Source organism: Sminthopsis crassicaudata, chromosome 2 (assembly GCF_048593235.1).
Source record: "Sminthopsis crassicaudata isolate SCR6 chromosome 2, ASM4859323v1, whole genome shotgun sequence".
NCBI classification, from domain to species: domain Eukaryota; kingdom Metazoa; phylum Chordata; class Mammalia; order Dasyuromorphia; family Dasyuridae; genus Sminthopsis; species Sminthopsis crassicaudata.
Genome location: NC_133618.1, coordinates 44,660,493 through 44,687,538, shown reverse-complemented (window position 1 = coordinate 44,687,538; position 27,046 = coordinate 44,660,493). Strand labels below are relative to the sequence as shown.

At 41.6% G+C, this 27,046-nt stretch overlaps 1 protein-coding gene across 1 annotated transcript in view; it reads left to right on the top strand.

The window, feature by feature from the left end:
- The window catches only part of ZFHX3 (zinc finger homeobox 3), a 273,607-nt gene that overhangs the window by 225,307 nt on the left and 21,254 nt on the right, over window positions 1–27,046 (top strand). Inside the window, 5 exon segments of the mRNA XM_074286089.1 lie at window positions 5,726–5,859; window positions 5,990–6,190; window positions 23,496–23,598; window positions 25,183–26,416; window positions 26,418–27,046. Of these exon segments, the coding sequence (XP_074142190.1) occupies window positions 5,726–5,859; window positions 5,990–6,190; window positions 23,496–23,598; window positions 25,183–26,416; window positions 26,418–27,046 (2,301 nt within the window).

The following is a 27,046-nucleotide window of genomic DNA, read 5'->3' as shown; positions in this document are numbered from 1 at the left end:
CTAGATTTTCCCTTTATTTTGCATATCCTTACTTCCTAATACAAATGAACCAAGAAAAATAAAGCTAGTTATTTGGGAGTAATGGGAAGATTAAAATGGTTTGGAACAGTTTTAAGCCCATTCAAGCATATTGAAAGTAGTTTATTCATTAAATCAGAAGATGCCTCATCCCCACTGAGATATCTCACATTTATGTAGGATTTTACAGATTGAAGACTTTTTTTCATGATGATCCTGTGAAGTGTCAATATACAATCAGTTGTTTCCTCATTAAGGGAGGTGGGGGAGAGGAAAGAAAAGGAAGAAGGGAGGGAGGGAGGAAGTTCAACCCCAGAGGTCACCATGGTTTTTAAGCTATGAAGTCCATTGTTCTAGTTTTACACACACACACACACACACACACACACACACACACACACACACACACCCCTCCAATTAATCTACGTGGCATTTTTTAAACTATAATTTATGCTCAGGTAAGTACTTCACAGAAGCAAGGTACCAATTGGAAAGCATATCAAAAAAAACAAACAAACTGAGACTCCTTTCATATTAAGAGTGATGAGCTCTAATATAAAAGCTCCTAAAATTACTTTGAAATAAAATCATTTTGCCTAAGATATGAAGAAAGTTAGAGTTATAGAAGTGATAAGGATCCTGCTCTTTGTTATGTGGCTTCCAGTCAGCATTTAATGTCAAGAAGGCCAGTATAGTCTTTCATCATTGGTTTCATTGGCCAAATTATTACACTTAAAGGACAAGATTAACTTGGAGGGAAATGAAGGCTTTATTTTTTTTGAAAAATCAACAAGAATCTGCTTCAAGTTTTCTTCATTACAAACCAAAGGTAGAATGATACTTTCCATTGCCACCTCAATGACTTTTTATGGCCTAAATTTCCCTTCTCTTCAAAAAACAAAATTGAAAGCATGCATGTGTATACAAATAAAACAAAACATAGTTCTGACCATTGATATGAACAGGAATCTGTAACAAAAGATTCATGTTGGGTTTCCATGTGTGTTTGATCCAGAATTTCATTGAGTTCATAATATTCTATTCACCTAATACCAGCATGGTGGAAAATCATTTCTGGAATGAGTGAGTTCATGTGACTTCCTGTCATATTTTTTATCCTTTTTGAAATGCAAAGAGCAGCCCAAAATGTGGTCAATGAAAGATCTCTCCTCTTTTAACACATCTACTGAAAAAGACAGGTATATTTTAAATGAGAAAGATAAGCCCACTCTCCTCCTATTCACTTCCAGATTTAGTTTACTGTCCATTATGTATGGAGCCAGAATCTATACTGGCATTAATTGATGTTTTTACACAATATTGTGGCCTCAAAGACTTAGCTCCAGTTTTTTTAATGGTCAGTTATGGTTTATGGATTTTTGTATTAAATAGAAACCAAACAAGAAATAACTTATCACCAAATTGTTAATTTCTCTATGGATCTTTTTCTTTTGTGTTAATAAGAAGCCATTGTGTGATTAAATGACAAGTCCCCTGTGGATCTAGAAAGTGGGTGTTCTCCATTGCTCACCCCTCATTTCAAGATGAAGTATAGAAATATCTCAAAAAGATCTACAGTGAAGAGTAAACTAACTTTCTCTTTTCCTGTTTACGGTTCAATTGACAGTCATTTAAATCTAAAAAGTTATAAATAGAGACCAAAAAGATTGATGTCTTTGGAAGCTCAAGAAAGCAGAAGCTTGAGCAAATGCCCAACCATCACAAGTCCCCCTATATAAATCCCATCCACCAAGCCCAATGGGCAACTTCCCCCTGGATTTCAGCTCACTCTACCCTGATGACTCATTTCCTGATTGAGATTGACATTTTAATGTCTGAGGTCATACTGGGGAAGGTACTGTGTCAGCTATAGTTAACCTAACTATTGGAACCACTCCCCAGGTTCCCCAGGGACCAGCAAAAAAAACTTGAACTTGGGACTTCACAGGGATTTTGTGCCCATGAGAGATCTGCTGAGTAGCTACTGGCCACTGGCCACAGCAACCCATATCTGAAGTTGTATCAAATAAAAATTGTTAGTTTTCCTTAAGGGAAAATCCCAAACCATTTTCCTCTAGTAGTTATGGTTTACATTGTAGCAGTGTGGTTGTGTTACTGAGGAAGAAGAGTTTAATAAACATCCAGAATCCTTAGCTTCCTCCCACAAAAGCTTATGAATCTCAGGCAGGTTTGAGTTGGAAGGAGTGGGAGGAGGGGAGAGAAGGGATGTTAAGTGATCCCTTCCTTTAAGGGAAGAATAATAGGTTCTAAAATCAGAATTCCTACATCTGCAACTTTGTCACAATAAGTTCAATTTTTAAGAAAGTTGGATAGACTTTTTTTTTTTAGTTCTACAAAGAGACAAAGTCTACTAAATTACAGAATTTGGTTGTCTGCAGTATTCAAGTGAAATAAATTGTGTGGTCTCCACCTTAGCTCTGGTGCCCACTCATTCGTATCGCCAGTCAGTGGTTGAGCTTTCATAGGGAAAGCCGAAGACAGACTGGCATCTATCACTGAGGCAGGTCAGAGTCAGCAGGTGTTACAGGTCAGATAAGAAGTCAAGAACGGAGTTGGAAACCAGTAATACAACAGAATAGGAGTTGATTCAAAATTCCCATGTTATCTTAGTTATGGAAAATTTTAACAGGTGAGAATAAACAAATTCCCCCTGTAATCCTCACCAGTGGTGGAGAAGAAAAGGATGGGAGGAGAAAATATGATCTTTCATTACAAGCAAACATCCAAAGACTCATTTTCATCTTTTACATATAATTTACTTATGCTTTTGTCCATCTTTAAGTGAAGCACTATAGAAGAAAAGATTGTTTTAAACTCAGTGTGGAAAAGGGATGTCCTTTGGAAGAAAACAGTTGTCTCAGTGAAAGATTTTCTTTCATAGAAAAAATAGGGCCAGAAAGTTCCCTGACTATCACCAAAGGCCAGGAAAAAAAAAAAGAGGATTCTGCAGGCTCAATCAACCCTGCAGTGGGGAGATAGGAGATGGGAAGTGGGCCATGGGGGAACCAGCCTAGAATGTTACAGCACCTAGTTAATCAGCAGCCAATCCATCATGTTAAATATCCAGCAGTCATGTATTACCTCTCAAGTGAAAATGAATAACTCCCATTAAGAGCGAAATGGGTTTGAAGTCGATTCGAGACAGATTAAAGTACTGTTATGAATGTGTGTGTTGGGAGGAGGAGGGGTCTGTATGTAATATGCTTGTCTTTGTAGTTTTTAAATAATAGATGGCTTACAAACTTATGTAGACCAGGTTACGAAGATACAGAGGTTAAAGGTTGCAAGATGTGCATTCTGGGAAGAGTATCAACTTCCTGGAATATTTCCTGCATTTAACATTTAAATATATATATATATACATACATACATACATACATACATACATACATACACACATATAGTAGCCATATGGTTTTAATGAACAAAATTGAATTGATTTTCTAAAATTGTTTATTAAAGCACATGTACATAAAGACAGCATCTTGGTGTCCATGTCAAAACAAATCCCAAAGCTAAGCATAAAAGTAGAAACATTTGCTAGATGGTTAAGCAGAATGAGATTAAGCATAGTTTTGCCAAGGAGTGAAAATTAGTTTTTTCTCATTGAATGACCCAAGTGCCAAATCACATTAAGCTGAGGTCTGTGGGTTCTAGAAAAAAAATTATCTTTTCCCTTCCCTTCCCTTTCTTTCTTCTTTCCTTCCTTCCTTCCCTCCTTCCCTCCTTCCCTCCTTCCCTCCTTCCCTCCTTCCCTCCTTCCCTCCTTCCCTCCTTCCCTCCTTCCCTCCTTCCCTCCTTCCCTCCTTCCCTCCTTCCCGCCTTCCCGCCTTCCCTCCTTCCCGCCTTCCCTCCTTCCCGCCTTCCCTCCTTCCCGCCTTCCCTCCTTCCCTCCTTCCTTCCTTCCCTCCCTGTGTGTGTCTCTCTCTGTCTCTCCTTCTCCATTCTCTGTCTCTTTCTTTTGGCGAGGGAGATAATTTTTTTTTTTTTTACCATTTTTCTTTGACCATTGCCACAAAGCCATTACAACAATTGGCTATCACAAAGGTCTAAAACTTTCAGCTATTAAGCAAGGAAGATTTGTGGTCTAACAAAAAAGCAAACTATTAGAGATTCTCTATGGCCATACTTAAAACCCACTCACTCAACTTACTATCATGGTTTTGTACCATGCTATGATAGAGAAGTTATACATTCTATGAGTAAATAATTAATTTTGCTAATTTTCATGTCAAGAAACATCCATATCATTCCCAGAGCAACTCCTCTAGTATTTTCTTGTTGTCTTCTACCCTATATTTCAGATGATTCTACCTCATATTAATAATAACTGAATAAATGGGTGGATTTGATCAACAGAGTAGAAATGCTTTTCCTCTAAGCTAACATTTGTCAGTTTTTTTCCTATATTATCTAGCATCTACTAGAATGTGATTCAAACAATTCATATTAGCTCAGAACCAAATTTTCTTTTTCTTTTTAATAATAGCTTTTTATTTTCAAAATAGATGGAAAGATAGTTTCTAACATTCATCCTTGCAAAACCTTGTATTCCAAAATTTTTCTCCCTCTCTTCCCCTCATCTCCTCCTCTAGATAGCAAGTAATCCATTATATGTTAAACATGTATAGTTCTTCTATATATATTTCCACAATTGTGCTGCACAAGAAAAATCGGATCTGAAAGGTAAAAAATTAGAAAGAAAACAAAAGCAAGCAAAACCAAAACAGGTGAAAATTCCATGTTGTGATTAACAATCAGTCCCCACAGTGCTCTCTCTGGATGCAGATGGCTCTATCACAAGTTTGTTGGGACTGGCCTGAATCACCTTGTTGTTGAAAAGAGCCACGTCCATCAAAATTGATCATTACATAACCTTCTTGTTGCTGTGTGCAATGTTCTCTTGAGGACAAAACTTTCTAGTGTGGACACCCTAATGTCAGTGCCTTCCCTCTGAGATTGTCTCCCCCACATCGTTCATCTTGTAGGCATCTTGCTTTGTGTACATTTTTTTTTTGCATGTGGTCTCCCTTATTAGACTGACAGCTCACTGAGGGCAGGGACCTACCTCCTGGTAGGCACTTAATAAATGTTTGTCAATTTAACATTCTCTAGAGAACTGCTTCTTTCAATGTAATGCAGAGCCTTGGAGGCAAAGAGATGGGGAGCTAGTCTCTCATTCTCTAATCTCATAATCACTAATGCTAGTGGTAATGACAAAGAAGCACCTCCTTCTCAACTTACTTATTAGATAATAACAATTTTAAAGATAGGCACAGCACTTTTGTAGTGCTTGAAGGTTTTGCAAAGATCTTTCCCAATCTCATTGGACACAAGCACACATACGTGTATACACATTCACCCTTCCCAAGTAAGAACTTGGATCCTGATGTGGGGAGTCCAGGGCCAGTCAGCTTGGAACCACACAAATCCCCTGCCAGGATGTTTTATCCCAGCTCTTACCCTTTCCTTTCCTAGTCTTTTGATGCTTACAGCACTAACTGAGAGTGAGAAGAAAGTCACTTCCTTTCCAACATGTGTGCCAGCCTGGATGTTCATCCTCCTGGAATCTTGGTTTTTTAAGAAATCCTGTGCTATAAATGGATATTGGTTTTCACCCAGCAGCAACCCCATTGCAGCTTGCCCGGCACAGATCCCGTAACATAGCCTCCATTTTCTCTCCTAGCATCGTCCAGCCAGGCAGACAAGGAGCTCCCAGATTGTCCGGCAGCCTCCAAGCGCACGTCCTTTCCGAGTAGCTCGGAGCCTCCCCTCGCTTCCAAGCGACCTAAAACATCCGAGGAGGCCAGATCAGAGCAGGTGAGACACAAGCCTGGGCCGAAGGGGTGTGTGGGGAGGCAGCGGGTGTGAGCACACTGAGGGAGGAGGGTGGGCAGGAGGAGGAGGATGCGATGCTGGTTGGAGTCTATCTCCCTCCCTTCTCGTCCAGATGTTCCAGTGCCCGTACTGTAAGTACAGTAATGCGGATGTGAACCGACTGCGGGTGCACGCCATGACTCAGCACTCAGTGCAGCCTATGCTGCGCTGCCCGCTGTGCCAGGACATGCTGAACAACAAGATCCACCTGCAGCTGCACCTCACCCATCTCCACAGCGTGGCCCCAGACTGTGTCGAAAAGCTCATCATGACGGTAAGTCGGGTTGCCCCCTAGAGCTGACCTGGGGACAGCAAGGAGGGAAAATCCACTGGTTCTGTGACCAAACAGACCAATGACTGTTAGAGAGCGGGCTTCTTCACCTTAGCATGTCCTCGCTGCCCTGTTAGATGTGAATTTGTTTGTATGTTTGTGGAAGTCCCCTAGGCTTCTTGGAATCATGGTGCAGGTCAAACTTGCAAAAAATCGATGCAAAAAATAACAACTATTGAGGATACCATGAGGATCCAACTGACCGCTATGTACTTTGCAAGTACAAATTCTTGTTCCGATTCTTGGAGATCATTGCTAAAAGTTATTACTGGAATTATGACCTGAAATGCTGGAAAATCCCAAAATCTTAGTGCAGGAGACAGTCTAGACCAATCAGTACCTGAACATGAATCCTAAATACATCGTATCCAATGGGTTGGCCAGGAAGGCTTTTGCTTGAAGACCTTGAGTGAGAAGGGAGCCTATCATCTCCTAAGGATACTCTATATTTAGATGGCTTGTATTGTTGCAAACTTTTCCTTTAGTCAGTCCTCTCTATTTGCTTTTTGGTCTTATGAAGCAGAGCTTTCCTCTACTAGTCTCTTTTCTTATATGACGCCCCTTCAGATACTTGAAGATGACCCTCATTCCCTATTTTAATGGCTCAAGCTATTTATTATAAAAGTCAAAAATTGTTTAAATACAATGTAGATTATACCTGATGAATTTTCTCATCCAAGTAGCAGGGAGCTGGTATCATAAATATTTCTTACCTTGATGAGCGGTGAGAAGCTCTCACAGGCAGTGCACAGTCCTCTTAAAAATGTAAATAAAAATTTAATACAGCCTTTTTCATTAATATTTTTAAATGGCAATTTTCACATAAATTTGTGGAAGTCATTGAAAAGTTGTCTTCAAAAGGAAAAGCAGATGGTGGCAAATGTGAAAATGGAAGGTCTCAAAATTTTCACCAGCCTTCAAAGCATCTAATGATGGGTGAGCCTTGGTAGCCAGCAGAGGAACAGTGCCAAAAGCAATATTTTTAGTACTTATTAGAGTTTGTGCTTATAGTATGATTATTTTATTGGTCTAGTTTTATTTAAGCCTTGGAACTTTGGCCTATAGTACTTTGCATGATTGATTTAAGCACCTCCTTTTTGTTAAAAGATGGAAAGGGAAGGTTGCAAATAGGAAAGTAATAACTAGCTATTACATTTCTATAATTTATATGTCATCTGATTTCTAACTGTACTAATAAACATATTTCATGTTAAAGGCAAATTCTTTTTTCATGTATCTTTGATCCCATTCTGTCTTCTCCAGCAGATTGTTTTCTCTGTGATTCCCAATTTCTCACTAATTTTCATCTCTCCCTGTCTACTGATTGTTTCCCTACTACTTACAAGCATACCTGTGTTTATCCCATCTTTTAAAAAAATGGAAAAAAAAACATTCCCCATCCTTACTACTTATCTTACTATTATAGCTCTCCTTCCTTTCATGACTGAACTCTTTGACAAAGCCATCTACAATCAGTTCATCTGTTTCATTACCTCTCACTTAATTCTTAGCTCTCTGAAAAAGCTCTCTCCAGAGTTACCAGTGATGTTTTAAATGCCAAATTCAATGGCCTTTTCTCTGTCATCAGGCTTCTTGACCCTGTCTGTGGCCATTGATACTATTGGTCACATTCTTCTTTTGCATACTCTCTTCTTGAGGTTTTCATAAAGCTACTACTTCCTGGTTCCCTTCCTGCTTTTAGAATCATTGTTTCTCATTCTCTTTTAATGGATTATCATCCAGGTTGTGCTCACTAACCATGAGTGTCCCCCAACGATGTAAACTGAGCCCTCTTCTCACTTGTTGATCCTCATCATCCCCTTGAGCTGAATTTTCATTTCTATGCTGATGATTTCAAGACCCGCATTACCATCCCTAACCCCTTTCCTGACATCAAGTTTCATCCCATCTTCTGCCTTTTAGATATCTCATACTAGGTGTTCCATGAGCATTTCAAATTCACCTTGCTCTTTCCCCAAAAATTCTTGTCTTTTTCCGATGTTTGTTGCAGAATATTGTGTTAAAATAAAATGTGTATATGTAAATATATATATATATGTATGTATATATACATCTTAAATTAAAAATTTATACATATATAATGTTTAAAAACTATCTTTAAATATAAACTAACATATCATAAATTTAATAAAAATATTTCATCTCATCTGTAAAATTGCTACAAGGGTTTTATATATCTCTAAAGAAGATAATATATATTTTGTAGCAAGAATAGAAATCTCTGTCTCTGTCTCTCTGTATCTCTCTCTCACACATACACACACCACTAAGATATCTGAGATAGTAGCCAGAGATACAGGAGTCTATCAGCTCATAGAACTTGAAAAAGATATTAGGAGTCTTTAGTTCGACTCCCTCCATTCTACAGATAAGGAAACTGAATCTAAGACAAGGTGTCCCAGAAGTAGAAAGGAACAAAACTGTCATTTCAGCTCAGGACATCACAAGTGCATAATGAATATTTACTGACTTGTCTCACTTAGGACCTGTGACTCCAAAGTTAGTGAGGTTTTTTTTGTTTGTTTGTTTGTTTTTTAAATCCCTAGAATCAATCTTTTAGCAGAAACATTTTTGGAAATTTTTTTGTTGTTATTTTGGCACCATAGGGATTGTCGTTTGTACATGGTAGGATCATGTACTCAGGGGTCACTTTTTATCATGGTCTCATTAGACATTTAGTCATGAGAGTAAAATGTCACTGTTGAATAAGTGAAGAAAGTCAGGGCCTGGCCTCCATTTATTTCAAGCCAACTGAGTAGAAAGCCATGAATACAACATGTGATGAGAAGTATCGTTCAGATAATGACTAAACTCTCTGAAGTATAATATTAAGAAATGTCTCTACAACCTTTTGTTATGAAAGAACTTATGCTGACTTTGTTTAAAACAAAACAAAACAAAAGTTGGATAAATAGATAGTAAAAGTTGAAATGGATTTTCAGTCAAATAGTAAATCCATACTCCCAATGTCTAGACTCTTGTATCATTTCCTTTTTCTCTTTTGTTGCTGAGTCATTTTTCAGTTGTTGGCCACTCTTCATGAGGCCATTGGGGATTTTTTTGGCAAAGATACTGAAGTGCTTTGCCATTTCCGTGTCCAGCTCATTTTTCAGACAAGGAAGCTGAGTAAGTGACTTGTGCAGGGTCACATACTACTAATTGTCTGAGACTGGATTTGAACTCAGGTCTCCCTGCTTCCAGATTCAGGGCTCTTATCTGCTGCCTTTTCTTTTTCTTTAAGAGAAGTTATTTTCTAATAGTTAGAGATTAGGAAGGAGAGAACTAACAACCTTCTTCTGCACCTGTTTGGCAAATCTGGAAATTTTAGCCATCTCATGAAAACATCTAAATTTGACTTGGTAAGCCCTTGGGGCACCTGATGAAAGGGGTTAGGGATTTTTATGATTCTTTTCTCTATATATTTAAATTACAGATTTGAGATGTTCTTCCTAGGGATTCAATGCTCAGAAATGGGGTAGCCAGTTCAAGATGGAAAAGAATGGATTCTGTGAGATGCAAGTCTCAAGAGTTCTGTTAATATACATCAGGAGACTATTGTTTCCTTTGATATTACTGAAAAGATACCAGTGGAAAAGATGGGATTGTTTTCTTGTCATTAAGAGAGGGTTTGTGACCCAATTAGATATTTTCTTCTGCTGAAGAATAGAAAAAGACACAAAACCCCAAAGAAATACAGTCCCTGGCCAACCTAGGCATTGTCCTGGGTATATAATTCTGTTAATTCTCATAAATATTTTTGCTCTCTTGGTCTGAGACCTCAGAATCAAGCTTGAAACAGATTTCATTCTCACTAAAAGTTAATTCCAGCCCGATAAATGGAAGTAGATTACTTTCCACACAATGTCTTTCCGTTCAGTTGTAAATGGAGAGTGTTTTGAGGAGGCTTCAGTTAATAATACCTTATCAGACAGCCTTCAGGAACCTGCAGTGTCTAATATGTCTGTTACCATGGTTACGGCTGCTTGCTTATGCTCTGCATCTCATATCGGTGTCTTTCATGGGCCCCCTTCTTTTTGTACCGACAAGGAGGCTGCGAGAATAGATTCTTCAGGGAATGACCGGGATGGGCCCTGTCCTTGGAGAGTCACCCCCTTCCTACTTTATGTATGACCACCAACACCGGAGCCCAAGGCAGGGTCATTACAGATCATTTTTGCAGAGGGGAAGTTTACAAAACTGGGGAAGAAGAGAGGAAATGACTCAGAAGATACAGTTAGGGAGCCAGATCTGAATTTTTAGTTTCTCCTTCTTGCCCATTTACCACTGTATACAGTAGATGTCAATAAATGCCATGCTCTCCTCCTTACACTTAGGCCCATTATTCCTGGTGGGGATTTTTGTTTGTTTGCAAGGGAGAGGGCCCCAGTTAGTGGGGTGTTGTTACTGACCAATTAATTAATTTGGAAAAGACTATTTTGGTACTTCAGCTGCTCGAATCTAGTTTAATCCTCTTTCCAATAACAACTACTTCACAGTAATTCTGGAACCACATGGCTTCTGCAGAGAGCTCCTTAAATGCTGATGAGATGTGGTTTATTCTATGTCTACCCAACCTGCTGGATTGTGTCAAAAGGGAAGAAGAGATTAGTCCTTGAGCAGCGTTCTCCCTCCCCCACTAACAACTTGATCTTCACCCCGACTTTTTCTTTCTTTTTGTAGTGTTTATTCAGGCTCTTCCCCCGCCCTGCATTTTTCTCCCCTGTTACATCTCCAGCTTTCCTTGCCTCACCAGCCCTATCGGTTTTGTTTTCTCACATTCCTCTTGTTCACCTATCTAAAATTTGTTCTTGAATCTTTGTCCTTCCCCTCTTCTCCTTAAAAATTTTATTTTTCTCAAGTAGGAAACAGGTCTTTCTTTTCTTTTCTCTCCATGTCTCAAGGAAGCCGTGTTTGCACAGTGGCTGTCTCACCCACCCCTCTAGCTTTCTAGCCTGCATGCGTGCTGACGGTTTCACTCTTTCTCCATCTCAGATGAAGGTAATGAAAATAATCGGGCTTCATTAATTCTGAGCCCTGTGAGATGATAGCCATTTGGAAACATGTTTGCCAATTAGATGGGCTAAATTAGAAGTGACCTTGGTAGGCTGCCATCACTTGCCTCTCCGACTCTAATGAAGCTTTACACTCGAATCCTCCTCATCTCTTTTCCGAGTTTGTGTTTCTGTTGCTCTCCTCTCTTCCCTCTGTCCATCTTGCTCTGGTTCTAGAGCCATGTATTGAACTTATACTCTCACCAGTTTTTTCCAAATGTTTATATAATCCTTTGGCGTATGTCTTTAGGTGTTATGTCTAAATACTGTGTTAGGGATAATGAGATTAGCTGGGATTTTAGGAGAAAAAAAGGAGAGAGCAGTGGAGAACCCAGAATCTTAAGGTCCCCTGGCACTGGGCCCAGTCTGGCATGGGTAGAAAACTAGGTAAAGAAAGGAATATCTCCTGCCTACTTTGCTACCATGCAGTGGACTGATCAGTAGTTGTAGGTGCTCGAATTTTGGGAAGACCAAGAGGATTGTGATCAGAACAGCAAGAAACTGTGCCATTTACTGAGGTTTAGTGAGGAAAAGAAAAGACTTCTGGGGAACCTGTTAACTGTGTGTTCTATGGGAGCTGAAAAGTTAATGAAGTTTTGGATATATTAGTAGAAGCACGGTATCCAGAGCAAGAGAGAGAGATGAGAGAATGTGAGACTTGGAACCCCAGGGTCTGAATTTGAATCTGAGTCACTTGACTTGTTTAGCCTTAGTTTCCCCACATGTAAAATGCTCTGTTGTAAGTCTGAGCATCCTACTGTAGAAAAGACATAAATGGGCTGGAACATAGCCAGAAGAGGGGAGATCAGAATAGCAAGGTGACAAAAGAGCGTATCATATGAGAGCTTGCTGAAGAGTCCAGGTCTGTTTTACCCAGAGCAGAGTTATCATACTGAGACTATACTCCCAAGTACTGCCCCAAACAGGTTAAAATATAATTGGGAAATAGTTAACAAAATAAACAAAAACACAAGAGAAGATAATGTTAATGTGGGGGGGTTTAAAGTCAATATGTGGCCCACCAAGGTTCTTAGGTCCAATGTAGTGCCCTCTGTTTCTTCTTGAGCTTGAGACCATTGGTCTCTAGTCCAGTAGACAGAGGACACAGCAAGGAAGAGTGATTCCTGTCTTCAAGTATGTGAGGATGCCCATCCGGAAGAAAAATCCAGAGGACAGAAGTAGGAGCAATGGAAACTTCCTCATACATAGCAATGTCCCAAAGGAGCAGGATTAATGCAGAAGCTAGTGACTTCATCACTGGCGGTCTTTAAGCAGAGGCTGTTGGCTCCCACAGTAGTGATTTGGGGAGTTGAGGCAGGAGGAGCATACTGCTTAGATGAAGATGAACTAAGTGACCTCCAAAGAGTCCCTTTAATCATCCTCACATTCTGGCTAATGAGGATCCAGGTCAAGCTCAGCTTGTTTGTAAGACACATTGAAAAAGAATTCCAAAGTGATCTGCTGCAAAGGCAAAAAATGCTTTGGATTTCCTTTTAATTATTTAACTTTAAAAGCAGCAATCTTGTTACCTCTGACCTTGAAGTAATTGGGCTTGATGGTTAAATTGTATTGACATTTAGGTATGTCATATGAATGGGGAGAAAATTATGGAAACCCATAGACTGACCTAGTATGTTACAGATTGTAAGTTTTACTAAGATCTTCCTTTTCCTTCTCTCCCTCCTTCCCTCCTTTCTTTCCTACTTCCCTTTCATTCTGTTCTCTCCCTTTCCCCCCCCCTTTATGCATTTATTCCCAATATCCCCTCCTTTTTTTTTTTTAACTAGCAACTATGATAGGCCAAGGATTTTTCAATTTTTCCAACCACTTGGGATTTTAGAGTTTGTTTGTTTGTTTTACTACCATGACTTTGAAGAAGAAAAAGTTACCTGAGACTTGATAACTAGAAGACCTAAAGAGCCAATTTCTTCTTTAGCAGCAGGTATAAAGATTTTCTCCCAAGAGAGGCAAATCCAAAGTGTTATCCAAACTCATATCTGTATCTAGATCTGTTTATCTTACTTTGAGAACAGCATTCTCAGTCAATTGGGAAAAAAACTAATGGTCTGGAATGGTAACTCCTTAGAAAATGGAGCAGGGTGCTAGAGTTGTTTCATTACTTCAGATCAGGGAATTGGACTTCTACAATTCCTGCCCCCTTGCATTAGAAAAGCATTCAGTATCACAGTGGTCCCCCAGGGTATCACAATTGGGACTGGGCTTAATGCTGTGACTACAGGGTCTGATTGGGGACAGCTTGCATCATTTTTAAGCCTTTGAGCTGATAAGCAGCTCCAGAAATCCATGATGAATTGAGAGACCCTAGCTTATTCCCAGTTACCAAGTCAAGTCAACAAGCATTATTAGGCTCCTACTATATACCAGGGAATGAACTCAGTTCTGCGGATACAATGAAAAGGAAGTAACAGTCTTGAAAGGTATGGAAATATATTGTTCCTGTCTTATTAAAACCAACTGAGAGAGATGCCAGGGCATAGAACAGACAGTAATCTAATGTGTCTCTGCAGCTGGTTACCCCGGCAAACCCGAATCCTCCTGAACAGCTGACTATTTAATATTGTCTGGTTAAATATTGTCTTTATTGCGTAGATGACCAAGAGATGCTTAGTTTAAATAATTGATCATTTCTGTTACAGTTCCAGGCACTAAAAGCAAGGCTATGGAATTCTGAGTGCCTGTCTTAAAGCTCACAGTAGTTCTATGACTTTTCTCTCTAAGCCAAGGGTCATTCACTTGGGTCCACAGATCTATCCAGCTGTGGATAGATTTCAGGAGGTCCTGGAACTTGGATGGAAGAAAAAGAGTTACATCTTTATTTTTACCAACCTTTAACTGAAATTTGGCATTTCCATTGACTATGAATGTAGGCAACCAATGTGGTTCTGAGAAGGGGTCCACGGGAGGCTAAGAAGCTTCACGGGGTCCATGACCCCCACAAGACAGTAAAGAGCCCTCCTCTTCAGACATCATGCCCACCCCCATAGGTTCAGTTACCATTTTTGGGCATGTGACTTCTGTATATTCATGCCCGATTCTTTCATCCCACAGTGCCAGGCACATGGTATGTCCTTGATAAATACTCGTTTGTTGCTTTCCTTCCAGCGCCACTTTTGCATCCACATTTTCTGACTCGGTATTTCCAAAACCGCACTCATCATTTCCCCTCAAACTTCCCTTGTTCCTGATTTCTCTTTTTTCTTGATCACACCATTACTCTCCTACGGAAACCTTAAATCCAGCTTTAACTTTTCTCCTTTGCCTCAGTCCTTGTCCCAGCCGGCCGCCACACCTTCCATCCCATCCAAGTCCCTGATTCTCTTGCCACAGCTGAGCCAGACTCGGCAGGTCCCTACCTGCGACCCAGCCAGCAGCGCCAGGTGAAAGGGCTGTCCCAGAAGAGCCGAAGTTCGGCTGGGGCCAGGCGGAGAAGAGGTCACGGTGTCTTGTGTGGCTCCAGCCTTCTGCCCCAGATTTGTCCCACAGCCGGTTTTCCATTTCTGACCTAAAGCCCCAGAGTCCTGCCCCTGCTGAGCCCTCACAGGCACTCGGCAGTCTCTTAGGTCTAAGCTTGCTTGGATTCTAATGGGCAGCAGCAGCATGGAGGACATTCCTCACACTGCCCCGCCCCCCACCCCCACCCCTGACTCGGGCCTTCTTTGCTGCTACAGGGTTGTACTTTCCCCTCACTGCCTCCAGGTGCTCTTCTCCTCTCCAGCCCCTCCAGTATAGAAGTCAGAATAATCTACCCAAACACACAGATATGGTCTCATCCTCCCAAACCATTGGAGGCTTCCTATTGCGTGTGAGAGAAAAAGCAAAGGCATTTCACTTAGTCTCCAAGGCCATCCACAGTGTGCCTCTTTTTCTACCCTTGCAGCCAGAGGTGTGAAGGGAAAACTGCTGGATTGGGGGTCAGGGAACGCTGCTGCTTCCTACTTGGGGGGCCTGAGACAAAACCATGTAGCCTCCTGGGGCTCAGTTCCCAAAATGAGGTTGGTCTTGGTGGCCTTTAAGGCCCCTGCCCTCTCTGGATAATGATCCAGTGACCCTGAGAGCCGTGAGCCCCTCGAAGATGTTCTCTTGCTTTCTCTCACCTCTGTGCAGTCACAAAAGCCACAGCACCATGTCAGAAGCACACCTTCCACATCGTGGCCTCCACGAATCCTTCCTCAAAGCCTTGCCCGGTTCCCATGTCTCCCGGGAAGTTTACTCCAGACTCTCCCAAGTGGAAATGACCTCTCCTCCCTTGGATTTTATTTACCTTTTTCTCTAGCCCCTCTCCTGACCTACCATCATCACATCAGACCTTGTGTCGGACCTCTTTATTCCTATCTTCCCCTCTCTCCTCCTCCCCCAGTTAGATTGTAGATACCCTACACCCTAGCCACATTAATCAGCATGCCCTCCTTGAACGTATCTTCCACTTGCCCACCTTCTTACTTTTGTTCACATCATTTCTTCCACCTGAAATGTCCCCCATGATCTTTCTCTGAGATGTATCTCTTCCTCAAGATCCAACACAAATGCAAATTCTCCCAGAAAGCCCCCATCCCACTTCAACTCTTCCCAAGCTGCCCGTGATATTATTTTTTCATCTTTACACCCCTTGCAGTTGATACCTTGCACGTGGTGGGTGCACGGTCAGTTGCCACAGACTCAAGTCAGTCTCTAAACTCTTGGGGGAACACAAGGGGAGGCAGAAGAGAGTCACTAGTCTTGGGAGCTTATTATCTAATAGGGAGATGACTAGATGGAATAAATTGAGACTCAGAGCAAAGATATGGATATTAAAAAGATCCAAGAAAGGCTTCTTGGAGAAGATGAGATTTCAGCTGACATTTGAATAAGGAAGCAGAAGGCTGCTCATTGAATGGCTTCCCTTAGAAAGTCAGCCAGCATCTCAAATTCGGCATATATATCACACACACATACACCCCTTCTCTTAACTTCTCCAGATCTGTAAGTGGTATCCTGATTCTTTTAGTTACTCAGGCCTAAAACCTTGGAGTCTTAATCCTTTTTCTTCCTAAATATTCTCTCTTTCTCTCTCTCTCCCAACTAATCATCAGGTCTCTTCAGTCTCCTACCGAGTCCATGGCTTCCTCACTTTTGCTCAGGTACTCAACTGAGTTAAATACAACAAGTACTTCTTAAATACTTTGTACGTAGAAAGCACTATGTTTGGTGCCAAAAGAGTGAGAAATGAGTATCCTGCCCTCAAAGAACTTGCTTTCTAGTGGAGGGAGATGAGTTTTTACAGAAACAAATAGAAGAATATTTTATTAGAAAGCAATGGCAATTGGGGTAGAGAAGGGGGTGGGAATGAAAGACATAAAAGAGTAGTTGGCATCTGGACTCAGCTTTGAAAATCACTAAGACTTCTGGGAGGTGGAGATATGGAGGAGTCAACCTATGGGCACAGAGTCAGAAAATAAAATATCCAGTTTGTTGAGCAGCCAGTGCTAAAATGTAGAAGCTATGAAGGAGAGAAATACAGAATAAAGTAAATGAGAACTAGAGTATGGAGTCTTTAAATGACAACCTTAGGTGTTATTTTATTCTAGAGGCCAAAAGAGGCCCCTGGTGCTTTTTTTCCAGTAGAGGAGTGATGTGGATCAGTGTCTTGGAAATGTTAATTTGATTGTTTTATAGAGGATAGATTGGAGACCCGAAGGTCCAGGAGGCTACTGAAATAACCCTGATTAGAAATGATGAGGGCTTGAAATAAGATAATGACGTGGAATGGATGGTATATAGAGATGGGGGTGTTTAAAAAAAAAAAAAAAAGCGATGACCTAGTATGTGGCAAATCAGATTAAAATGTAATTAGGAAATGGAATTGCAAAATAAATAAAAATAAAAGTAGAACACAGATAATGTTAATATATTGTTTCTAAGTCAGTATATAACCTAAAGGGTTCCTGACCTATTTCTATTTGAGTTTGGCACATCAGTGTAGAAGTTGATTCAACAGGACTTAACTGCCGATTGGCTATAAGTAGTAAGGAAGAAGAAAGAGTCAAATGTGGTGTCCCAAAATTACAAACCTTGATGTCTGGGAAAGGGTGGGGGCACTCTCCAGTAAAATATGAGAACAGAAGGAAGGACAGAGTTGGAGATGGAAGGGAGGATGTAAAAAGTCCTTTGACGGATTTGTTGAGTTTGATGTTCTGATGAACTATCCAAGTAAAGTTAGATGATGTAGAATTGAAGTGTAGAAAATGTTAGGGATAGATGATATAGATTTTAGAACCGTCCATGTAGAGATGATGATGATGATGATGATGATGATGATGATGATGATGATGATGATGCTGTAGAAGCTGCTGAGATCACTAAGAGAAAATACAGAATTAAAATGAGGACCTGAACTAGAGCCTTGGGGAGGATAGCTATGGAAAAGAGTATCTGCCAGTAGGAGATCTAGTGGGAAGGAGTTAGATAATGATCCAGTTGAGGAGGCTCAGAAGGATCAGTTACAGAAAATGAAGGAGAACAAAGACAACCTAGAGGCATGGAAACTAAGGAAGGACAAAGTCGTCAAAGAGGGTGGTCGGTGTTAAAAGCTGCAGAGAGATTGCATGGGATAGGACAGAGAAACTAAATTTAACTATTAGGAGATCTTTGGTAACCATGGAGAAAGCTCAATCAATGCCAGTTAGTTGACTGACTTAAGTGGATTTCATTTTCTCAGTGGAAGAGTAGGCAAAGTCTTCTCCTCCTAGGGATGGCATGGTATAAAGATTTTGAGAAATGAGAAAGTTTAGACTAGTTGTTGTGGAGAGTGTGTTGGGCCATCTAAGAAGAATAAAAGAATTTGCCTCCTAGCAGTGAGAGCCCAGTTAGGATTAGCTAACATATGAGTAGGTTTTGTAGGAGGACTTAGGCAGCTGTGATGTGTTTTAGCTCAGCCCTGTTCACTAGCACACAGGTAAGAGTAAAGAATTAAGACAGGGAGAAATGGGAGTAGATGAATTTATAAGAGAGGAATTTCAGAGTTGAGAGATGATAGAGCAGGAATAGTTAGAGGTAATGGTAAAATTGAGGGTCTGCAGTAGAGTGACAGTGTAGTCATGGCAGGTAAGAAGGGTGATGATTTGGGAAACTAGAGTTTTGTATGATTGTATATGATGTATATCATCATATGATTGTGTATGATTGTATATGATTAAATCTCCATCATGAGAGCAGAGGTTTGTGGAAGGAAAATTTAAGCCCAAATTTAAACTCTTTTTTGACCAAAACAGGGGGAGAGGGATGAACTCTTGAGAGGGATCCTGTTCCCTCAACCGGTATCTTCTGAGTTTTGACACTGCTCAGATCCTGCTTCTTCCCTCCTGACAAAACATCAGTGGTCCCTTACCTGCCCTATTCCTCCACTTGGCATTCAAGAACGTGTACAATTTGGCCTCAGTCTACCTGTCCATCTCAGTCTACCGCTGTTAATCAGCAGAAATCCTATATTTCAGTCAACTGGATCTATTCAGATTCTGTGTGACTTGCACTTACCAACACTTTACCTTTTCTCATGCATTATCCTCCTGAAACCTTTTTTGATCTCTAGCTCAGCACTGATGGTTCTTTAGGGGCCAGTAAAATGCCATTTCTTTGGGAACAAAGCTATTCTCCCTTTCCCACAAGCTGAAAACAATGTCCCCTCCTCAACCTCCCATTTGTTTCTACCTCTCACAACACTTACTATATGTTGCCTTGAACTATTTATGTATTTGTTGTCTCCCCTAGAACTTTGGTCCATAAGGGCATTGGAAGCCTCATTCTCTGTATACCTGCAGTGCCCAGCAAAGTGTTTTGCTGCTCAGTAAATGCTTACTGAATCAAGAATGAAAGGAAATTATGATTGGAAATGCTTTACTTCCTGAAGGAAGGATTGGTGTGAGATGACCAAAAAGTTGAGATCTTGTCATAAAATTAAATCAACCCAAAAGCAACTATAGTGTCATGTGATTCCCTTATACTGGAATTGTCTTCTTTGTTTTATCACAAAATGTTAAAGTATTAGTTGTCGTTTTGTCACTTGCCAGCTAAAACTTTGTGGCTTTTACACATTGGGTAAAGGGATTTTGACTTGTTCAATCTTTAGGATTCTGATATTGCCTTTAAATGTTGCAAGTGTAGATATACTAATATATCCTTAAGTTATTTTAAAAATTAGTCCCTAATATCAGCTTTGCGTTGTCATACTCCCCTTTGCCTTTTAAAAAGAGAAAGCAGAATTATAATTGTTGTTAATGGAGAGCCCCATTGAATGTAGGATTGGTTCATTGAAGTTTCACACCAGAAACAAACTGGAGGAAGCCCAGTACAATGTGCCATGTGTCATCATAAGCATATCCCAGACCTCCAATGGGAAAAGGATTTCAAGATTTGAATCCTACATTATTCTCCCACTGCTTCTGTCTTCTCTTTTACAAACTGTTGCTGAGCCAGACGAGTCTCTACTTGTAGTTGGTCTGTTAAGCATGCTTTGAATATGAGGGAGGCAGATAATGTTAGTGAAAAGCTCTACTGGCCACTTTCCTTGATTTCTGTCAGAGAAAAGAGATGCTCTTTGGAGAAATATATGTAAACAGGACTATTTTTTAAGGGAAGTCAGAGCTAAGCTCCTTTGAACAAAAAATCAAGGGTAAGACCTCTAAAATATGGAATCTAGAATATATTGGCAAAGGGAGAAGAAATGAGAACAGCAGATAGAACATTTGTGCATTTGAAAATAGAACTGGCTGCCACAAACAGATTTCTAGAGACATCTTCATCCACATCTCTTTGCTTAGAGGCATACATAAACCTCCCCAAACAGTATCTCTAGACTGCTCGTCCCTTCCCTTAAGCATCTTTCCCTTGGCCTCCTGGGAATTTCTTGCCTGTTACTATCTCATATACCAAACCATTTTTCCCCTGGGGCGGTGAGGGAAGGGAATATTGTATATATGAAGATGCAGGTAGATAAAGGTAATTACTTAAATACATATAGGGCAAGACTTACTGGTTTGAAGGCCCCGATTAAGATGCAGAAGAGCATGTGAGGTTGATGATTATATTTCGGGGAGAGTTAATTGACGGAAGGTGAAGGCAGACAAAGGACTTCTGCTTACTGCCTTCTTGAATCCCAATCAGGAATTATGATTAAAGACTCCACTAGACAACAGAGGGCTGATGAATTGGTGTCTCTCTTTTTTTTTTTTTTTTTCTCTTTTTTTGCCGTCATTCACACTTGATTGACTTCAACCTTTCAAGTGCAAAAGTCTCTCTTTTCCATTATTATTCATAGCCATCTGAGTTTTTCTAATTAAAGTGTATGAAAACAATTACTGATCCGTCGTACTGAGTCTGTTAGTGGGGATGTCTGCTTTACTGTAATGTGTATAAAAAGCTCACAGTTTTCTATAATGATGTGCAGCTGAGGTGTTAGATAATTTTATTCTTTTTTACTCTGTAGGATTTTTTTTATTTCTCATGATTTATTTTTCATAATTCCTAAAGATCCCAGGAAAGAACTGATCTGCAGCTTCAACTGAGAAGGGGCAGGAGGGAATATTCATTTTCCTTCTCTTTCTCTCCAACTCATCCCCACACACACACACCCCATTCCCTACCCCCTCTTCTGAGGCTGGTTACTATAAATTAATCGGTGACCTTTCACTTCTTGGATTCCCATTGGATTCCCCACCCCCATACCCCCAACCACACTGGTCAGAAATGCCTTCTATTAAAAAGAAAATAGATGGAATGAGTTTGGCATACTCAGCGCCATTGATTCATCAACCCCCGGACTTAACCAGCTGCTGTTACATGCTGTATTAAGGGGGTACAGATGTCTGTAAGAGACAGAAATGCTGTCTCATGCAGTCTTATTCACCTGCACCGCACCTGTTCTTTGGAAAACGGGATTCTCTGAAGTCCTTACCCTCAGTGCCTGTCATTTGGTGTCTGGCTCATGATAGGTGTCTCTCACTGTGACATAGCTCCTTGGTGCCCATAAAGTCATTATCTGTCCTCTCTGCAAATATTTAGCATTTCAGCTGTAACCTAAAGGGAGATCTTGATGATTGCAGTGAATGTCAGCAACCTTTTGGAGAATAACTTGGGTCTTCCAAAAAACTGATTGCAATTTATACATTGAATACCCACTTTAATCTAGTAATCCCAGTTTGGAAGATGTAAGCATGTAGTGATTGGATTAGGACAGCATTTGGGATTTCATTACCATTAGGAATTCCATGATAAGGAAACTCCTTCTCCCAGATGAGATCAGGACCTTCCCTGCAACTTGTAGAGTTATCTACAATAGAATTGTAAAGTTCAAGTGAAAATGAGGCCATTGGAACTGTACAGAAAAATTTCTGCCAAAATATATGGACATTGAAAATCCCCACATCTACATTACCTGTATTCTGTTGTATTTTTATTTATTTTGTCAAATATTTCTTGATTTTTTTGTCTATGTTTTGCTGAGGCAATTGGGGTTAAGTGACCTGTGCACACAGCTAGGAAGTGTTAAGTGTCTGAGACCAGATTAGAACTTAGGTCCTCCTGACTTCAGGGCTGGTGCTCTATCCATTGTCCTATATAGCTGCTTCTACTCATTATGTTTTAATCCACAGCATTTGATTAACACTTCTGGTCTGAAATTAAGTGGATTGGCTAAGATTATATGACCAGTGTCTGTCAAAGGCAGATTTGAATTCAGGTTATCCTGACTTCAAAGCCTACTCTCCATTCACTCTACTGTCTTGTCTCACGTAGAGATGACATTGTAGAGATAAACATTTGACCTAGCAAACATTCCTGCTAAGTGGTTATGGATGACAAATAAAGTAGATGATGATTATTTCACTTATTCTTCATCTTCAAAATATTTTTTATATTTAGAATACATAAATATAAATTTCATGTTATTTTCATTTTTATAAACTAGAAATGCATATCTCTTTATTTTACATGTTGATAGAATATATAAATATAAAACTTTCTTTTTCACATATATATGTATAAATAATTTTATACATCCTTATATCTGGTTCTTGTAGAAAAGGTTAGAAAGCTTTCCAGTTACATTAGAAAAGTTTGTTAATGTACTACAATCCCCCACTTGAATTTTGTTGTATGACAGCAGGCAAAAAGGTAAGGAAACCTGGTGTGTAATCACGTCTGCAAATCAAATTGGGCATCTCTTCTTTTAGAAGTAGAGAATTCGAGTTCTTAAGTTGGATGCTGTTGTGCGGCAACAACCCCAGGTTCCAAATTAGCAGGCCCTTCTTTAGGTGGGTAGTGTGTAGCACGGTGGTGGGAAAGACCGAAGCACAGAGAGGAGCCGGATGCAGAATAGTGGCTCTTTTTGATCCAGAGCCCCACAGTGTTGAAGGCCATCGGCTGATAACAGGGTCAGGTCCTCCCCTGCTGGCAATATTCCACGGGGCTGGCTCGGTCAGCCACATCAGATGCTGCCTTCTGATGTCTTCTGCCCATGGCAGCCCCTCAAGAAGAAATCCTTGACTTGAGTGAGGCATGGGGAGTGTTCCTGTTCTCTTGATCTGAGTGCGTAAAGGGTTACAAAACGTTGTTTTCCTGGAAAATCTGCCAACTTGTCTGCTTGTCCTCATCCTTCCTTTGTTCCCTTTTCTTCTTATTCTTACCCTTTCCTTCCCTCTCTTATTCCCCTCCTTTCTTGCCTGAATACATTTTGAAAACAGTACTACAATGCTCCCTGCTTCAAGATTACAGTGTACTTTACTAGGTATGATTTAATTAGGCCCCTTATTATGTTTTCAGCAGCTTAAGGTGGGCCTTTCAACTTATCTACCTAATTGGCTGCACAAGAAGTTTCACAACCCATGACAAAACATTGTCAGTGATCAAAGTCAAAATTCTGCATAAAGGAAAAATATTAATAATAAGATTATTCTTCAAGTGTGCACTGCTAATTATGTCCAGAATGTAACCGTAGAAACACTTTTGACTGATGCAAGCTTTGTCTAATAAACAGGAATCTTCAGTGAGCTATGAAAAGTGACACCTCCGCCTTCACACTGGGGAAGGCTAATTTTGCTTATTAAAGAATTTTTCAGCATCTTCCCATTTTGTTTCCCCTTCCTCCCCATTTGACTCTCTTCATTTCTCCGTCTCTCCTGCCTCAGGTGACAACCCCTGAAATGATGATGCCCAGCAGCATGTTTCTCCCAGCCGCTGTTCCAGACCGAGATGGGAGCTCCAACCCAGAGGAGGCGGGAAAGCAGCCTGGTCAGTTACCTCATTCTGGACTGCAGAGAATTCACGTAAAAGCAAATCCTAGGCCCAAAAAGCACCCTTGAGGTTTGGAGGATGCAATCAGGGGTCCACAGAGATCTACCTCTTGAGGAAATGGGAGGATCCTGTTGGCTGTCTTTGGCCTTTGACGTTATCTGTCTCTCACATTTGGCATTTGTTTATGCTTTATTTATATGCATCTAAAAATAGACAGACAGTGGAATTTTGGTATCCTCCTCTGCTTAAATGGATGTGATCTGCTTTGTGACCCGAGCGGTTTGAAATACAGAGCAAAGAATCTGTAGGGACCCACTGCATATGTGAATAACTCTTAAAAGCAGTATCAGGTGGATGGACCAAGTAGCCTCACATCTGAAATTCAGTAATGAAACTCCAAGCTTGGTAGCATCAAGAAATTAGGTGTCTTTTTTCATAACGAATTATCTTTTACAGTCCAATGGACTATATGAAATGACTTTGGAGTCACAGACTTGGTCCCATCCTGCTTAAAGATTCAGTTCTACTCCTTGGGGTGAAGAATAGAGGGTCTCTATAGATGTCTTTCTTGTAGAAGTTTAACCCACTCTTTCCTGGTCGTGGGTATCTCCCGCTCTGGGGCTAAGGAATCTTTACTTATCGATGCTGTCCGTGTTTCACCTCTCAGGAGCGCCAAATAGATTCTAAATTATCTCATTTAAGAGTTAAACCTAATGAAGGAACTCACCACAACCAGACCATCTAACAACGTCACAGCACCATCAGCCAACCTAAGATGATTGGCTTGCCCTGCCTAACACAGAGAGACCCTGAGATTTTTTATTTTTTTTAAGATAGTGAGGATGTTTGTAGATGTTACCACCCCTAAGATGCAATAAGAAATGATTCTCTCAGGGATTATTCCCTGTTCTATTGTAGATATTTAGAGAATTGTTTTCTGAGGATAGATGACTTCATCTTAGATTATTATGGACAGTGAAAAAAATTCAACAAGCAGATTTGAACCAAAAGTAGAGTAGCTTATAGCAATACCATCTAGTTTATAGGTGGGCAGATTTTTTTCCTTAAAAGAGAAATAACACAGTAAAACATTTTCATTTTGAAAAGAATTATGTGCCAAACCCAGTATGATCTGACTTGAGTTTTTTTTAAGAATCAATGTTATTTTTTTTCCCTTTGAAAGTTTTTTGGGACTTAAATGGAAAAAAGAGATCCAAGACAAAATGAGTAGCTATTTCAGACCCAAGAAAATACAGAATAAAGAAATAAAGATTTACTTCAGTATGCCTTCAATTTCTGGATCAATTCTTAGATTTATCTTAAATTTATCCTAGATTTATGTCAAAGATCTGTTGTAAAGTGTAACTTTGACTCTGCATCTATTTGTATCTTGTTTTATAAGATGTTTTGCTTGGAAAGTATTAAAACCACATTTTTAAGAAGATTTGCTCTCTGACTGGCTGCCTCCCCCTTTCCTTGATCATGTTGCATTAATAAGCTGTTATCACAGTGGAAAACCCTTGCTGACATTTCTTAACATTTTTTTTTTCATTTCTCTTTGGGGTTTTTTATATTTTTCAGAAACCTCAGAGGATCTGGGGAAGAGCGTCCTGCCATCGGAAAGCACAGAACACAGCGGAGAGCTGAAACCCTCCCCCGCTGACCCAAGCTCCGCACGGGAGGAATCAGGCTTCCTGTGCTGGAAGAAAGGATGCAACCAAGTCTTCAAAACTTCTTCAGCTCTTCAGACACATTTCAATGAGGTCCACGCCAAGAGGCCTCAGCTGCCCGTGTCCGACCGCCACGTGTACAAGTACCGCTGCAATCAGTGCAGCCTGGCCTTCAAAACGGTGGAGAAGCTGCAGCTCCATTCGCAGTACCACGTCATCCGGGCGGCCACCATGTGCTGCCTCTGCCAACGCAGTTTCCGGACTTTCCAGGCCTTGAAAAAGCACCTCGAGACAAGCCACCTGGAGCTGAGTGAGGCGGACATCCAGCAGCTGTATAGCGGCCTCCTGGTCAACGGTGACCTCCTGGCCATGGGCGACCCATCCTTGGCGGAAGATCACACCATCATCGTCGAGGAGGACAAGGAGGAGGAGAGTGACCTGGAGGATAAGCAGAGCCCCACGGGCAGCGATTCTGGGTCGGTCCAAGAGGATTCAGGCTCAGAACCAAAGAGGGCTCTTCCTTTCAGAAAAGGCCCAAATTTCACAATGGAGAAGTTTCTGGATCCTTCCCGCCCTTACAAATGTACGGTCTGCAAGGAGTCTTTTACCCAAAAGAACATTCTCTTGGTTCACTATAATTCAGTCTCCCATCTGCACAAGCTAAAGAGAGCCCTCCAGGAGTCGGCCACCGGTCAGCCAGAGCCCACCAGTAGTCCCGACAACAAGCCCTTTAAGTGTAACACCTGCAATGTGGCCTATAGCCAGAGTTCCACTCTGGAGATCCACATGAGGTCTGTGCTGCATCAGACCAAAGCTCGAGCAGCCAAGCTGGAGGCCGCGGGGGGCAGCGGGGCCAGCAATGGCACCGGCAACAGCAACAGCATCCCTCTGGGGAGCGTCGGGCCCCGAGCCCGGTGAACACGAGCGGGGGGCAGCAGCGCCTTCCCCGCCACCAGCTCGGGCAGCGCCGCCGGCCCAGCCCCGAGCTCCGGTTTGCTCAGCCAGGCCACGGGCGACGGTGTGGTGGGGATGCCGCCCCTTGGAAATCCCGTGGCCTCCAGCATCACCTCCCCTTCGGAGCCCAAGGAGGTCAACCGCAAGAAGCTGGCAGATATGATCGCCTCCAGGCAGCAGCAGCAGCAGCTAGCAGCAGCAACAGCAGCAGCAGCAGCAGGCCCAGACGCTGGCGCAGGCCCAGGCCCAGGTTCAGGCTCACCTGCAGCAGGAGCTGCAGCAGCAGGCAGCCCTCATCCAGTCCCAGCTCTTCAACCCCGCCCTGCTGCCCCACTTTCCCATGACCACAGAGACCCTGCTCCAGCTCCAGCAGCAGCAGCATCTCCTGTTCCCCTTCTACATCCCCAGTGCCGAGTTCCAGCTCAACCCAGACGTGAGCCTGCCCGTCACCAGCGGGGCCAGCCTGATGCTGACCGGGACCGGCCCCAGCCTGCTGGAGGACTTGAAGGCTCAGGTGCAGATCCCCCAGCAGAGCCACCAGCAGATCCTGCAGCAGCCGCCGCAGCCGCAGGGCCAGCTCTCGCTGTCGCAGCCACACGCCGCCCTCCTGCCGCAGGGCCAGCACCCGGAGAAGAAGAGCAAGACCGCGGTCATCAAGGAAAAAGACAAAGAGGGTCAGAGGGAGGGCGCGGAGAGGGGCGAGGGGAGCGCTGGCCCCAAGGAATCCCATCCAGACACCTCCAAGCCCAAAGACAAGAAAGACTTTGCCCCCGGAGCCGGCGCCGAAGCGGCGATGCTCCCCCCGCGCATCGCCTCAGACG